Source organism: Coenobita brevimanus, chromosome 51 (genome assembly GCF_032717465.1).
Source record: "Coenobita brevimanus isolate Jiangsu-jjx chromosome 51, ASM3271746v2, whole genome shotgun sequence".
Lineage (NCBI taxonomy): Eukaryota > Metazoa > Arthropoda > Malacostraca > Decapoda > Coenobitidae > Coenobita > Coenobita brevimanus.
The window spans coordinates 42,590,989-42,608,840 of NC_137004.1; the positions used below are offsets into that span (position 1 = coordinate 42,590,989).

The window sequence follows — 17,852 nt, forward strand, 5'->3', positions numbered from 1 at the left end:
AAAAGATTCCGGGTTTGATTCTCAGGCTAGGTCAGATCACTGGACAAGGTCATCTTTACCCCAGTCTGTACTTAGAATTAATGCAGGGACCAGAATTGTAAATTTTGTGGGTGTGTCTTGATTAAGATTGAGACTCAGCAAAAATTGATTGTCTGTGAGAATGTCCCTTGTGTAGTCAACAGACATTCATAATTATTGTTCATCACAAAGTGTACAAATAATCAATGGCAAAAGAAGATGACAATGATGAAATATACTCTAAGTCTTTGTAACTGTTCATGCATCAAAGTATAAAACAGTTAGTGAATCAGAAAGCCACAGGAGGACTCCAAAAAACTGCAGTTGTCAGTACTTTATTTAAGAAAGAAATCTCATTTATGTCTTAACAGAGACTAAGTAACTGTTTGTTACTTGTCTTATACATTCATAACAAAACACAAGTAGGAAAGTTATCATCATACCCAGTGCTGCCAGCTACTTGTTACATTTTCAGTCATACTGTTCAAAATCTTAGTCACTCACACACTTTCATATTGCAACTCACACTGACAGCATACTGTACATTCAAACTATCTCATTCCATCACATCACAGTCTGACTCTGAGTTTCCTTATACAGTACTTTGCCACTGTTTTTAAATTGCAAAAATTTTACATTATTATACTAGTCACAGATTTTTAACATCCATCAACTACTCTTCATTACACACTCATACACACACACACACACACACACACACACACACACACACACACAGTGTGGTACATGGTAGCAACCACCACCCATTCCCTTAGTCAGCGTTGGCTACTTCTTCCTTTACATACTTTTGTCTCTGCCCTCTTTTTTTTTTTTCCAACTTCTCCCATCCCTTCCTGTCACTTTTATTGCTCTTCTTTCTATTTCAGGTAATAGGGCCAATGGTTTCCTACAAGCCAGGAAACCATTCACAATGCTGGTTGGCAACCATAAAACCAGACAATGGGGTGATGTGGAGCCTACTGTGGTGCCCCTGTTAACTAGGTGGAGATATGCAAATGTGGCAACCATTCAGGAACCAAACTTCCACACTATTCACTGTGCCTCGCTGTGGTAAGGCACTATCAACCATAAGCGAATATTGGCTCACTGCATGGGACAGACCTGCAGGGGCAGCTGCTTGCCTGTGGTTGATAGGTCTGCCCAGCCAGAGAGACTGGAGTTCATCAACAGCAAAACACTCACACACACATCTACTATGGTTCATACTGCACTCCCCTTAATAAAGATACTGTACTGGTTAAGTGCCTGAATACATGGTTTGTCTGGAAGACCACTTGAAAATAGGAGCCAAGCTTCCTGAAAAAGATTCAAAATTTTCTAGAGTCTCTGTCATACCATACCCTAGATACCCTGGGAATAACAGTATAATAAATCTTTCATTCTTGCAAATATTCTGCTATTACAATATCCTTCCTTCCTCCTCTATCTTTCTTTACTTCATTCTTTCCTCGTCCTTCTACCTATGGGTGACTTTACTCCCTCTTGTCTTTCTTTCCTTCATTCTTTCCTCTTCTTCCTGCCTATGAGTGACTCTACACTGAGTGACAAGCCATATGGTTTCCTGTACACCAGGAAACCATTTACTACACTGGGTGGTACCCATAGATCAAAATTATGGTGCCTGGTGGTTTAGTGGGTAATTATGGTGCTCCAATCAGACTGAGCTGGTGAAGGTTTATATCTATGGTGCAGCTGAGGTTTATTGCTCACGTAATGCCACTCGGGGATGAATAAGGCTGGTCACTCTCGTCTTAAATGTCAGGACCAACTTGCCTAGCCCCGGGCTCCTACGCTCCTCATGGAGCAATATAGGATTGGATGATGGATGGATGGATTACAATATCTACTACAGTATCACTTATACTGTCTATCATTATCATTCACTGTTATTTAAATCCAACTTACCACTTTCCACTTGAGGCTGACAGTTTACAATAAAGCTCCTTGATTATATTTGGGACATATATGAGAGGTGAGGGAACCCCCAGTTCCAATCACCCCAACATATATAATGACAACAAAGGGGATGGTTGTGCCATAAATGGTAAGTGATGGTGTTATCATTTCCCAGCAACAGCTACAACAAACATTTTTTTTAAATTACCACACTTCTTTTCAATATGTCATCATCTGCAAAAGTGAACAAAGCTCTCTATCTATTTACAACCAGATGCCATAATCCCATAAGGGGTGGCTGTTTGATTTTGAGTTTGTCATTTTGCAGGGAGGGGCACTAACCCTCCGCCAACCCACTTGTTGACACACAAGGACCACGTATGGGTTGGTTATATAGTTACCACACAGTGCTGTAAATGATGTGCTGGCTTATAGGAAACCATTTGGCTTGTCACTCAACGTAAAGTGACCTGAAAGGAAAGAAGAGTAATAAAAAGTGACAGGAAAGATGGGAGAAACAGGAAGAAAGGAGGGCAGACACAGAAAAAGAATGAGAAAGATGAAAGAAGAAGTAAGCAGCATTACATCAAGTGAGTGGATACAACAACCATCTCAGGTTACTGGTGTAGCTACATATACCACAAGTGTATAATCAGTATCAGTTTCTATGGCTGCAGCAATGAGCAGAATTAAATTACAGTACAACTTCATGATAATGGAGCAGTAAACTGGCACCAAAGGATATGTTGCACATCAGCCAAGATTTCCAAAACAGTATTAGTATGGTATGTACCTGAATAAATTCATCTTAATATGAGTGGAAAAACAAAACAAAAATGGTATATGCTTTCTGATATTGATGCAGTAACTGCATGAGCTTTTGTAAGGCAATGGAAACACAGGTACCAGCATGCAGATTCTAAGGAAACATATTCAACAAAATCAATCACTAATAATTACTGTCTAGCAGTCATTGCTAGAATTATTTAGAAAAACTGTCAATGTCATTAAAAATTTATTTCTGCATATCCACTGAGTGCACTTACAAGTATATTCTACTAATTATAACACTGAACTTATTGCTACTGTCCTTGATCCATTTCCTCATCTTCCCTCTTCCTTTTAAGTGATGAAAGGTCTGGCTCCATCTTGATTCCAGTTGCAGATGTCACATTGACCAGATTGCCAGTCATACTGTTGTTGCCAGCAGAAAGTTGGATTTTGGGAGTAACACCACCTGTAAAATGTAAATAATAAATACAGCCAGTTCTCATGCAAGAGTGTTTCACTTTGTTTCATTAATAGGTTGCAGATGAAGTAAAGTCTTTTCTCCTGATTCATTATTACAGTTGCTATGACGCCAGTAATAAGTGTATTTCTTTTGGCACACTTTTCATACTCCAATCATCAAACACAAGTATGTCACACATAAAGTTGTTTCACTTCAACGTAGTACTCTGCCTGGATATATGCTAAACTTTAAGTGAAAACCAACTGCATCACTGTCACTCTCCTCCCCTTCTTTATGTGAAAAAGGGTAGGCAGTATCCAAAAATAAAGAAGGAAATAAAGAAGAAGTAGCATTAATAAGAGTGCCTCATGAAACTGACCATATATCTCTTTGCATATAACTGAAGATTTCAAATTTATTAGTTCTATCTAAAAAAAAAAAAAAAAAACGAGGTTAACATCTAATTTCTTTGGTACACTGAGCTTTTAAATGATCATGGGTGCATGAGTATAGTATAGGTATGTTAGCTCTGGCAATACACAATTAACCATTTCACTTCAATTACCACACCACATGTACTGTATATATATATATATATATATATATATATATATATATATGTGTGTGTGTATATACTGTATATATACCCTGTCGAATGTCTTTCTTGCATCCACTCCACCAATCATCATGTTAACCCTTTTCTCTTCCCACAAAAAAAAAAAAAAAAAAACAAAAAAAAAAACACATCCCTTACAACTTGACATAAGAAGAGTCATGCCTGACAGTTTATTAATGTAAATACTGCACTGCTACATTATTTATTACATTATGTACATATAATCATGACTGTGGTGCTTTTGGGTATGAAAGAACAAACTCTACCAAAATAATATAAAATTACAGAAGAATATGTACAGCAAACTACTGTGTATAAACAGTACTGGTACTCTAACTGCTGTATTACTTTACTGTCCCGAGGAAAATATGCTGGTGCCACATCCAGTGACTGAGCAATAAAGGAATGCATAATAAACAGACAGACAGATCATACATTAGTTCAAATATTTTTACATTTCTGAAGAAACCGTGTCACATTAAGATACTACATCCAGGTGTAACATCTTCAGTTTTGTCTGGCACTTTTTTGTGACTGCAGTACAGTACTCACAACAGACAGAAGGAGCAGCCATCCTGCGGAAGTCAAAACCACTTTGCACTGCTGCATTTCCTCCAAGAACCTATTTATAATTTCAAAACTTGAGTTCTGGTAAAATATAAAAGGAATGAAAGCAACTCAATGTTATAATACTTACACACATTTAGTTTCTGAAAGATAAAACTGTGAAGAATTATGTTATTCAAATTTTTACAGGCTCCTTTCAACCTCTTTCTCTTTGCTGCACTGTTGCATCTTTATCTCTTTTCTATTGCTACTTCAATGGTCACTGCCCCTATGAACTGTCAGCTTGCATCCCCTCCACCACTTTGGCAGGTGTGCAGCACCTGTCTAGCATTGAACTCTCATCCCTCTTCTGTCCAGCTCTCTAATGCATGAGTTAACCATTATTCCCAGTCCTTCATGTATGCAACCAGTCAACTCTGGAACTGTCTTCCTCTGTCTGTATTTCCTACTGCCTTTGACTGGCAGTCTTTCAAATGCAATGCATCCAGGCATCTTGAAATGTACAGATCTTGAAATTGGCTCTCTAAGGGCCTTGATTCTTTTTTTTTTTTTTTTTTTTTTAAGGAGCAGTTTGCAGGCTTCCAGCCCTTGGTTCCTTCTTCTTTGCATTTAAAAAAAAAAAAAAAAAAAAAAAATTGACATTCTTTATCTCATAGAAGACATTTGTTCATTAGATGGTAGTAGTACTGATTTACAACGGTAAAACATAATGCAATACTTTTACATATATCATTATTTCTTTGACCGCATAAAACTCTTATTTCTTTGTTTTAAGGACATTAAAGCATCTTCATATCTATAATAGTAAAGATAAAGGTGGGGGCAGATGCCATTAAGCATTTACCAGCAGTGTTCATCGCTGTAAAACAGGCCTTTGACCCTGTGGTGGGTTATTCACCCAATATCCTGGAACACAAGGCCACTTCATCATCCAGGTTACCACAGTTACCTCCCCTAGGTGTTATCTTATTTGTTCATTTTACCTACCAACCCACAAAGGGTGGATGGACACCTCAATCATAATGATGCCAGCTTCCCTCTCCAGGATTCAAACCTTGGTGCTAATGGGCTGGCAGCTCCACAGTCAGCAATGCTACTCACTTAGCCACTTCATCATCATCAATACTATTTTCCCCATCTACAGTCTATTCAATCTGAATATCTTGGTTAGCCATGCCCCCTTTCCCCGGCATCTAAGTTATCGTATGGCTGGTTGGGTTATAGGCTATCACTTACTGTCTGACCACAGAACTGCTAAAATTCCATAACAACATCAATCCCACAATATAAGAATGTTTTAATACTTGTAGATTTACAGTTATTTGTGCTACATAATTTTCCCTTACACCACTATACTCATGAATGTTTTGTCTAAGGAAATTAATTTCCAAAAGATAGAGAGCAGCTACTGCACAGTAATAGAATTACAGCGAGAATAGGTAGAAGAATGGTTGAAAAATGTTTACACCACTTTCTACTTATCACTGATTTTTACAGCAACCATCCATCCATCCATCATCCAATCCTACACTGTTCCATGAGGAGCGAAGAAGCCTGGGGCTAGGCAGTTGGTCCCGACATTTAAGATGAGAGTGATCAGCCTCACTCATCCCTGAGTGGCATTACATGAGCAATCAACCCCAACCATCCCTTGGATATAAACCTTCAACGGCTCAATCCGACTGGAGCGCAATAATTACCCATTAAACCACCAGGTGCCAAAATTTGGTTATATGGATACCACCCAGCATAGTAAATATTTTCCTGGTGTACAGGAAACCATTTGGCTTGTCACTCAGTGTAGAGTCACCCACAGGCAGAAGGAAGAGGAAACAAGGAACGAAAGAAAGACAGAAGAGGGATTGTTAAGTTACCCATAGGCAGAAGGTCAAGGAAAGAATGAAGGAAAGGAAGACAGAAGTGGATGGAAGGAAAGAAAGATGGAGGAGAGGAAAGGGCAGACACCTGACAGCAGCACTACATCGAGTGAGTGGATGGTGAGCGCCCCCACCTACCACATACTATCAAACCACTTCAAGAATAAAGTAAGAATTCTAAGATAGAAAATTATCTTGACTACCATGGTCACTTCAAATTTTATGAAAACTATGGCAGGGCTGAGGTAGAGAAATTTTTATGCAAAGAATTGCGAGCGCATCGACTTGTATGTTTGAGTGGTGTGTCCTACCACCTCTCCCTCCCTTGTCTCTGTACTGCAGTCCTCCCCCCACCCCTCTCTCACAATGTACTGTGGTGTCCAGGCGGCTGAGGCTGAGTTGTGCTGAGCGATGGTTGGCAACACGAAATGGAGCCAAAATCATGCCAGTGAGGCATACAAGTCGATGTGCTCGCAAATCTTTGCATAAAAAGCTCTATATATCAGCTCTGCCATACTTTTCATAAAATTTGAAGTGACCATGGTAATAAGGATAATTTTCTATCTTAGAATTCTTACCTTATTCTTGAAATGACATGATAGTTGTTGTAAAAATCAATGATAAGTAAAAAGTGGTATAAAAATTTTTTAACCATTCTTCTACTTATTCTCACTCTAATACTGTAGCCGCTCTCTACCTTTTCAAAATTAATTTCCATAAACAAAAAATTAATGAGTATAGAGGTGTAAAGGAAAATTATGTAGCACAAATAACTGTAAATCTACAGGTATTAAAACATTCTTATATCTCACAATCAATGTTTTTATGAGATGTCAGCAGCTCCGTGGTCAGACAGTAAGTGATAGCCTACAACCCAGCCAGCCGTACAATAACTTAGGTGCCGGGGAGAGGAGCCGTGGCTTACTGAGATATCCAGAGTGAACAGACTGTAGCTAATAATGAAGCAAGGTACAATCAAGAAACAAGGTAAGAGACAACACATGTGGGAGAACTACTGACAGCATGCCTATTCAAATGGGATAATCATTCAAAGTGAGAATCTTGGCTCAATATACCATACCCCAAAACTTATCATATTACATTTCCTGTCTGTTTTACTTGCAAATAGCTCCAATATGACATACCCCAAAACTTATCATATACCATTTCCTGTCTGTTTTACTTGCAAATAGCTCCCATACAATTTCCATACTATACTGACAACATTTTCTAGGATCAGTAGATTGCTCTGCCTGGTGGTCTGATGGGTATTGGTGCTCCAACTGAATGTGCCCATAAAGGCTTACATTCCTGGGGTGTTGGAGATTACTGCTCACATAATACCACTGAGGAATGACTGACTATAGTAGGACTCGCGCACGTTTGCGGCTGTGGTGTAGCTCGCACCTGTGTACAGTGTTGCCACGTTTTCTATACCGTTATCTCTCTCTCTCTCTCTCTCTCTCCTGGCGGGAAATGTGAGCCACCCTGAGTACTTTTGATTCTTTTATAAGTTATTTATAATTGTGCTTTCATTTGTTAATTTGGTTTTGTTATATTTAGTAGTAGATGGAGTGTCAAAGTTACTGTCTGCTGAGAGGTTTGTTACGTTACTGATTCATACACCCCGACGTAGTGGGGTGTGGGTGTAGGTGTGGGTGGGAGTGTGGATGTGGGTTTGTTGGGGTGGTGGTCCAGGGGGGAGGGGAAGTGTGAAGGGGGATTTGACCTGAGACACCCAGGAGGGATTAAGAAGGGAGGGAAGGGGAAGGGGGGGCTGGATTCACCTACCACGTGGTGGGAAATGTGAGCTACCTTGAGTACTTTTGATTCTTTTTATAAGTTATTTATAATTGTGCTTTCATTTGTTAATTTGGTTTTGTTATATTTAGTGATGCCGACAATGCATTCAATGCATGCCTCTCTCTCTCTCTCTCTCTCTCTCTCTCTCTCTCTCTTGGGACATTGAATCTCCTCATTCTCCCTTGGGACATTTATTTTAGGCCAGATGGATGTGTATTGCCACTCACAAGAATTACATGAATTATTTCTTTTACTTTGGATATTGGCATATTTCTTCTTTTTTCAGGCTCATTATCTTATATCCATAACTGTGATATTATTACCCACCCTAAAACTACGCTAAAAAACATTAAAAGTGACTACAATATCTTTTAGCAACACTGTACAATATGTATGCCATGTTTCTGTGTTACTGTATAAATATTTTATGCATAATAAGATTACTGTTGATTCATCCATCAAAATACACAAGTGTAAGTTTTATTCATCTGAATTTATCGAATTTGTGATGCCTTGTACATAAATAGCTTCCGTTTCACATCGCAAGTTGAGGAAACGTGGCACCATTGTAAACAGGTGCGAGCCACACCTCACCCGCAAACGGCCGGGATTCCGACTATAGTTACTTGTAATTCTCCTCTTAAATATCAGGACTAAGTAGCCTTGCCCTGGGCTCCAATGCTCCTGAAAGAGACAATACAGGACTGTATGGCAAAGAAAAAAAAAAAAAATTCAAGCAGACTATCCTACTCCAATCTTTTACCTGGGGGACCTGGTGTAACTTTAATGACAGGCCTGTTGACACTGACTATCTTCTGTGTAGGTCCCGAGGGGAGGGCAGGTGCTGGTTTCTGTACTAAGGTCACTGTCTGTGTGTTGCCAGTTTTGGTAGTAACCATGGAAATTGTAGGTTTCATACCACTTCCTCCAAGTTTCATGCTACCCCCACCACCACCCAGGTTGATACGATTCCCAGTCCCCAGGGGTGTCGGCAAGTTTGAAATTTTCTGCAATCAAGAAGCAAATTAAAGCTACAAGGGCAAGCTGTACTATATAGCTACTATATTACTTTCAGTGGAGATATACTCTAAACGAGGTCTGCCTTGGCTTATCCAATTTTGACAACTTTTTCATGAATTCAGCTTCAAACAGGTGAAAAGTTGGGATGATCGGGATAATAAAGTAAACAAACCAGAATATAAATAAAGGACTCTATGACAATATAGTATTAAAACCATTATTGTTATTAGCTAACAAATGAAGTTCTAAAACATGGATCCTGGATCAAACATATAACCTTCTAAATGACACCAGCAACTTGGTCACTCAGTATCAAAATAATGGTAGACATCATCGTCATCATTATCCGGACCTCCTTTCCCACCCTAGGGCAGGGTGAGGAGTAGCAATATCCAGACAGCCCAAGTTTGCCCACTCCATGGGCTACATTTCCATTCACTCATCATTCAAGTCCCTGGAATTCTGGCTCAATCTGATAAGCCAAAAAACTTTTACCACATTCTTTAAACATAAACATATCCAACAGAGTCAATAATGGTACACACACACACACACACACACACAAATCTACTCTGGCTCTTAAATGCTAAAAACTTATCCATGCCCACTACCTGATACTGTACATTATAGTACACAGTAAATCACAGAAAGCTTACAGCTATCAGTAAAAATATATATATATATATATATATATATATATATATATATATATATATATATATATATATAATAAACTGGTACCAGTAGCTGCAGTGCTCATACAGCAAAACCTGCACATCTGCATCCAATACTGAAGTTTGTGTTATTTTCTTGAAAATTATTACTGTAATCATGTGGCTGAAGAGTGTGACTGTACTTGTGTACAAGGGGAAAGGGTGATGCCCTGAAAAGAGGAAATTATAAAGGCATAAAACTTTTGGATCAGATAATGAAGGTAATGGAGAGAGTTCTAGAAGGTATGATTGGAGAATGAGTGAATACTGATGAGATGTACTTTGGGTTTACACCCGGCAAAGGGACCACTGATGCCAAATTCATTGTTCGTCAGCTTCAGGAAAAATATATAGGAAAGAAAAGTGATCTGTACTTTGTTCTTGTTGATTTGGAGATGGCATCTGACAGAGTCCCTATGGAGGTGGTGAAGTGGGCAATGAGAAAACTTCGGATCGAAGAGTGGCTGGTTAGTGTGGTAATGGCTATGTATGTAGGTGTTCACATCAAAGTAAGAGTGAATGGAGATTTGAGAGATGAGTTTTCCATGAATGTTGGTGTGCATCAGGGGTCAGTCTTGAGCCCCTTGTTGTTTACCATGGTGCTTGAAGCCCCTCTCACGTGACTTCAGAAATGGACTCCCATGGGAGATGTTGTATGCCAAAGATTTGGTGCTGACTGCAGAGAATGATGGGAGGCAGAGGTAAGATTTAGAAAGAGGAGAGATGTTAAGTGGCACAGGGGCTTGAAAGTAAAAGCAGATAAAACAAAGGTGATGGTGTCTAGGGTTGGTGGTGGTACTGTCAAAGAAGAGGGAGAGTGGCCATGTGCAGTTAGCAGCAAGGGTGTGGGAAGTAATCCCACCTTATGCAGTGTTTGTGACAAGTGGGTGCACACGAGATGAAGTGGTATTAGAGGTGGACTGTGCAATACTGCTGATTTCATGTGTGTGGTGTGTCAGGGAGAGCATGTGGAGATTGTCACGAGTGAAAGGAATGATCTTACTGGTGAGACTCTCAAGTGTGTGGAAGAGTTTTCTTATTTGGGAGACATGTTATGTGCTGGAGGTGAGGCTGGAACTAGCTCTGTGGCTGGAGTGAGAAGTGTTTGGAAGAAGTTCTGGGAGCTGTTGCCTCTCCTGACACTTAAAGGGCTCTCCCTCTGTGCTAAAGGATCTTTATATGTGGCATGTTTTAGGAGTGTAATGTTGTATGGTAATGAGACCTGGGCAGCAGAGGAAGAGGATAATCGCAGGCTCAAATGTACAGAAATGACAATGATCTGGTGGACGTGCAATGTGTCCTTGAATGTGAGGCCCAGGGGAACTAGTTTATGATGGAAGTGTTAAGGGATAGGATGTGACTGGAATGTATTGATGTTGTGATAAGGAGAGGTAGATTGAGATGGTCTGGGCATGTGAGGACTGGGGATGACAACTGGGTGCAGAAGGTGAGAAGTTTTAATGATAGGAGTAGCGTTTAAAGAGGGAGACAAAAAAAAAGACCTGGGTAGGTCACTGAATGTGACCTCAGGGATAATGGACTGCCAGAGGTCGAGTAGCATGGAAAGCCATCACTATCTGACTAAGGCTGATGCATGCAAGCATGTTGGAGTCTTAATAAACAAAACAAAATAAAACTATGTGCTATTAGTATGTTTTCATTTACAGTACTTACGTTAACAGCACAGAGAAATAATTTGTACTCTCTATACCTAATATTAAAATAACTTTAAAAATCTTCCTCTAAAGAGTAATGCACTTGTTTTACTTGAAATTATACTAAATTGTGATGACAGTTATAAGTAATGAAATTTAATCTGGACACATTTACAATACAGTACTCTAGAAGGGTGAGTGGTGTGGAAAAAAAAAAAAAAAAAAAAAAAAAAAAAAATCATGTGAAGTGCCTTTTGGTGGTCTGACTTGCTATCAATGATCTCTAGCAGATGAGTGAAGTAACTGAGATACTCCATAAATCAGCAGGACCTTGTTTTTGTACCACTTTCCAAAACAACTTCCTCTTTTCAGATTTTTAATTTCATTTTGTTTCCAGAATCGGCATTAGCAACTTTCTTGTTTTTCATTATCTACTAACTATTTACACACCTCTTACTCTCAACGTATTTTCTTTTCATTCATCTTAAATTCTTGCATCTGTCCCAAACATTTTTCATTTGACAGAAACCTGTGCATTCCTAACCAAACATTCATTGCATGCACTCAGAAAGTTTGTATACCATTTGTGTAAATACATGAATCCAGTTCATAGCTGTAGAGTATAACAATATACAGTATAATGAAAAATAAATTACTGATAAACACTGCTACTGCTACTAAAAAAGTAAAGGTGAATCCAGTGTAATAATTTACTTTGAAACATCATAAAGCATTCTTTCTACTCACTTTTCTTGATGGTTTGAGTCTGTAGTTACAGGCAGACAGACAGTAGCGGTCTGGGGGAAGTCTGACGCCATGCTGGTTTGGCTTTATGGTTGGAAGAGGGTTGGCATTGCGGTTTCGTGCCAGGTCCAAGAGTAGCTGTGAACACATGATAAGTGTAAGTTCTCATATCCTGTTAACTTGGAACCTGAGTTTCATCATCATCATCATCCACACGTCATTCCCCATCTATGGATGAGCTAAAGCTGAAGTTTTGCTAACAAGAAAAAATTGAGGGTCAGTGAACTCTCATCCCTGCCAAGCCACTCCTTTTTGCCCAGGTCTGCAGAGAATATGGATTTATTAAATTTCCAGGTTCCTGGAACTGATTAAATCATTTAAAACCTGAAGTATCTACTGTACAGGAACTAAAAATCTGGAGTACTGAACCAAAAAACAAGTATAAGTATCTACAATGAAACCTACTAATTCATGGTAAACTATCCTTAACTTACCAGTACATGTTTTCAAAGAACTAGCTACTGGTGTAATGCTGCGAGTCGTCCCCTGTGGCAGGGTGGCTCCTGGGCATTGTGCATATGTGTGGAAGCTGATAAACTTGAAGTCGTGGTCAAAATTTCCCTTTCCCACATCTTGCTGACTCTTGGGTTAGGGTAAGTCAGGTTGGGCTGCATTAGGTTAGGTAGGGTTTGGTTTGAGTACATATGACATACCTTAGTACTGTTTTCAGGATAACTCACCACAGGGGGACAACTCATTACACCCTGGCTGTTGTCAGATGTTCCCCCAATTTCCACAGATGTGCACATTGTCCAGTAGACAACTCACCACATGACTGTTGTACTATGTGCACTTACATCACGGGGAGGTGGTGTTGTGAAAGACTTCTCCATCTGCATATGTACTGCCAGTTTCACATCATCCAACTCTATCATTTTGATTTTCTTAGCATAGTTGGCATATACTCTTGCATCATCCAAGATATTAGTGACATAGCCTGAAATAAAAATACATATGTGATAGGGGAGAATTTCCGTACTGCACAGGTTCAAAAATGAAGGAAAACACATTAAACAAATGTCATTCTTGACCTTAAATATTTTTCTTAGTATTTCTGTAATTTATACACACTGTATTAACATGAAATGCAAAGCTATAGTTCCTCCCTTAAAATTACATAAATGATCTATGGTATCTAGCCTATCTATAGGTCAGATGCCATAATCCCGCTAGGGGTGGCCGTTTGTCTTTGAGAAGGCCTAGTTGTTTTGCAGGGAGGGGGACTAACCCTCCGTCAACCCACTTGCTGAAATAAATAATCCAGTAGGTGTAAAGAACTAGGGTATATATTCAACAGTAAAAGTGTAAGTCTTGCTATCACATCCAGACTCTCCCCAGTAAATCATCATCATCATCATCCAGACCTCCTTTCCCACCCCAGTGTAGGGTGAGGTGTAGAAATGTCCACACAGCCCAAATTTGCCCAATCCAATGGGCCATGCTTCCAATCACTCATCATTCAAGCCCCCGGAATCTTGGTTTTATTGGATACGCCAAAAACATTCACCACGTTCCGTAGCCTCACATAAACGTACCCGATAGAGTCAATCCCTATGCTGTCACGTTAAAAGCGGTGCCAAATCCCTGATCATGCACTTCTCCTCACAATATTCATCCAGCCAACTTGATCTCTTGTCAGTTCCCTAGCCTCACCGACTTCCAAACCTCTCCTCCTCACACATATTTTTCAAAGTTCTCCTTGGCCTGCCTCGCCTCCTCCCTCCTTCAAATTTGCTCAGATATACTTTTTTCACCACTCTATTGTTACCAGTTTCCATTCCCTCCACATGACCATACCATCTCAGTACACTCTCTTTGATTCTGGTGTCCACAGACTTCCTCACTCCACATCTTTCATGAATCACACGATTTCGTATCCTATCCACTCTGTATTCCACATACATTCCTCAGCAGTCCCATCTCCACTGCACTCACTCTTGACATTTCATTTTCATGCCACACCATAGTCTCACATCCATAAGTTAAAGTTGGCACTAACACTCCTTCATGTAAGCCTCGTGCAGCTGCAACACTCAAGCCTCTGTTTCTTATCATGGCCTTCATTGCACCAGCTACTGTCCTTCCTTGTGTCACTCTACTTTCCACTTCTTTTGCACATTTTCCTCTCTTTTCTATCACTGTACCCAGGTATTTGAACTCTCTCACCAATTCCAGTCACTCTCCATTCACTGTAACATCAAACTGGGAATCACCTTCTCTCTCAATAACCAGTACATTACTCTTTCTACATTTACTCTCAAGGCAAGAAGCTCACAGACATCAGCAAAACTCTGCACTAGTCTACCAAGTTCTTGTCCGGCATTTGCAAGTAGTACTGCATCATCAGCATTCAACAAATCTGAGATATTCCATCCATCACCATTCACTACCAGTGCCATCCCCCTCTCCATTACTCATGTTTTTACTTCTCTTATCACCCCATCCGCATATATATTGAACAACCAGGGGGACATCACACAACCTTGTCGCACGCCCACATTGATCGAGAACCATTCACTCAGATACCCATTAACTCTTACACATGCTTCACTACCAGCATAAAAACTCTTCACGGCACCTAGCAGCTTACCATCTACACCATACATGTGCAAAACCTTCCACAATCCTTCTCTGTCCACTTTGTTGTATGCCTTTTCCAGATCTATGAATGCCATAAACACCTTATGGTCCTTCTCACAAGCCTTCTCTGCTAGGCTATCTGTCTTACTGCAAATATTTGATCCACACATCCTCTGCCACTTCTAAAGCCACCCTGTTCATCACTCACTACGACTTCTGATATCTCTCTTAATATCTCTATAATAATTCTTCCATATACTTCCCCTTCCACACTCAGTAAACTTATGCCCTGATAATTCCAGCACTCACTTCACTCACCTTTATTTTTGTACAGGTGTACAATCAGAGCCTTTCACCATTCTGCTGGAACAGTTTCACTCATCCATGCCTTCTTCCATATCTCTGGCAAGCACTTCATTCTGCTCTCTCCACTACACTTAATCATCTCTGCATAGCTACACCTCATCAATCCCAGCTGCTTTTCCATTTTTCAGCCGCTTCACATCGGTCTTCACCTGTGCAAGTGTCACATCTCCTGGCACTGCATTTCTCCTCTGCACACCCCCAAAACCAATCATGTTTACAGCTACGCTGCTTTCTCAATTCCAATTTATTAGGCTTTCAAAATAGTCTTTCCAGTTAATACCTTTCTAAATGTGGGTGTCAGTTTTCCACTGTACTGATCCATCCATCCATCCATCATCCAATCCTACATTTCCCCATGAGGAGCATAGGAGCCCAGGGCTAGGCAGTTGGTCCTGACATTTAAGATGAGAGTGAATACAAGTTCTAAATTCTATAACAAGCATAGCATATACAGTACTCTGCATTTTTTATCTATCTCAAGCTAATACAAATTATTTTATATGGATGTAACATGAAACAACCCACAACAAGAATTACACAATCACTAGCTGCAATAATGTAAAGCATGACAAAGCCACACCAAATTATCATCATTATCTTAAAAACAAACAAGCATATTACCAGTAGGCTAATGGAAAACAACTATTTAACATTCTTTCACCAAGATATAAGGTTATATGCCAGGTTCCAGTCAAGAAATTTAATGCTCTAACTACAAGACCCTCCCAACTTCTATTTGCAAAGTATAATGTAGAGAAACGCAGCAGCTATGACTTACGGTCCTTGTAACTGTGGTGCCTAAAGTTCATATCATGCATTCACTCTGTATGAAACAGGCACTCATCCATAAAATTTGTATTACCGGTAATTCTTTACCAAACGGGCACGGCCTTTCCATATCTTCTATTGAAATGGGTCTTTCACAGGGTAATTGGTACTGTACCTCTTCCCGATTACCATACCGTACTTACTGGGGATTTTTTAAAACTTACCTCTGAAGGTTGTTATTTAGGATTTTGAATTCATAAATATTCCGCCAACAATGCTGCAAATGCACGTTTTACTTTTGGCATGATTTCCAAAGGCGTGTCCAGGATGTACAATTACTTTGGTGGAATTGTGTGTTATTTGCATTGATTTACATCAACTGCTTCTTTTAATAAACAGTCATTTGCTTATCAAGGACACAACAAACTACAAGAAGTGGCATTCCACGTGCTACTTCTGGCTGCAGCTGCTCTTCATCCTCCTGCATATTAACCCCTAAACCACGGGGTTGTTTGGCTTGACTTGCGTGTCCCGCGGGAATATTCGCGTTCTGTGACTCTAAAAATATTTGCCAAAAATCAGTTATTAGTCCTAGAATATTAAAATTACATACACATATGGATCATACCTTCAGCTTTCTCCTGGGATGTTTGTTGAGCCTTCGTCAAGTACCGTAGGACTTGTGGAGACCTCTGAAGTTGGGTAACGAAGTCTCCACTTTACACTTCCCGACAACCCGTAATATGATTACCACAGCCTAATATTATCACTAGAAACACTATTCTATAATTTTCAAATAGTTTGGAATCCATACTCCAAAAAAAAAAAAAAAAAAAACACTGTGAAAGCAATGAAAATTACGAGCGCATATGACCTTCCCACTTGCGTTCGTTCGACGCTGGTGTTCTGTCATTTATTATTCATAAAAACACACACTTTATATTTCTATTACTGTATAACACTTATATTTGACGCTGGCGACCTGGCCGCTTCCTAAAATACCAAATAACAGGTATATTTTGTCTTTTCCCCATTACTTCCTGCAGTCACAATTCTGCAGTTAACTGTGTTGCATAAGTACCAAAATTTTTTACCTTGGGATAACGAGTTTGTTATAATATATGTGGAACTGGAGCACCCATTTGGTAAAGAAATACCAAATTCGTACATTCAACCTGACAGTCGACTTGCCTGACATCCCAAAACTACCAGTGGAGAAAAATATCACTGAAATATATGGAAGAAAGTGGAATAGAAATTAGAAACCTGAAAAAGATTAAAGTAGTGGAAATAAAGCAAAGAATTAGAGAGAAAGATACAATAAAGTGGAAAGAACAGATGGAAATTAAAGAGTCATTAGTGATATATAGAAAGTGGAAGGAAGAAATAAAAGAAGAACCATGTTATGATAACAGACCCTCTTCAGTAATATGGTATAGAGCTAGAAGTAACTGCTTACCCCTCCAGAACACAAAGAGGCACCAAGGAGAACACACAATATGTAAGCTGTGCCAGGTAGAAGAAGAAAACCTGACCCATTTTATACTATTTTTTATACCCCTGCCAAAGAAGAAAGCGACCTCCGCAGACATCATTGGCCTTAACGTTAAGTTAGTAACTGACTCATTATTTCATGGTGCTCTATAACGCCACTTAGCTCCACTCCACTACATTAATTATTTATATGAAAATCCTTATAAATAGTTCAATGCTGCTGAAGATTTATACCAATATTCTACTCACGGTAGGTGAATTCCAGCATTTGATTTATTACCCCCGGTTCGTATTCGGTAATACCCATGTCCTTCAGGATTGCTGCCATTACTTGTGCTTCTCTAGGAACGCCTCCTTTCGTTTCTTTAGCCATAGTTTGGTGTTAAACGTCACCTTCCCTTCGCGTCGGCCTGCAGTTTGTTG

The 17,852-nt window shown here is 39.6% G+C and overlaps 1 protein-coding gene across 2 annotated transcripts; it reads right to left on the reverse strand.

Moving 5' to 3' along the window:
• Positions 1–1,729: 1,729 nt before the first annotated feature.
• On the reverse strand, positions 1,730–17,846 carry Taf9 (TBP-associated factor 9). Of its 2 annotated transcripts, none has more exons than XM_080272641.1 (5): positions 17,679–17,846; positions 13,019–13,158; positions 12,165–12,299; positions 8,793–9,036; positions 1,730–3,172 (listed from the first exon to the last, which is right to left on the reverse strand). In XM_080272641.1, the coding sequence occupies exons 1-5, from the start codon at positions 17,800–17,802 to the stop codon at positions 3,018–3,020; spliced, it is 798 nt and encodes a 265-aa protein (XP_080128767.1). In that variant the 5' UTR covers positions 17,803–17,846; the 3' UTR covers positions 1,730–3,017. The 2 variants fall into 2 exon arrangements, with proteins under 2 accessions (XP_080128767.1, XP_080128768.1); XM_080272642.1 differs by lacking the exon at positions 1,730–3,172 and adding an exon at positions 4,360–4,404.
• Positions 17,847–17,852: the final 6 nt, after the last annotated feature.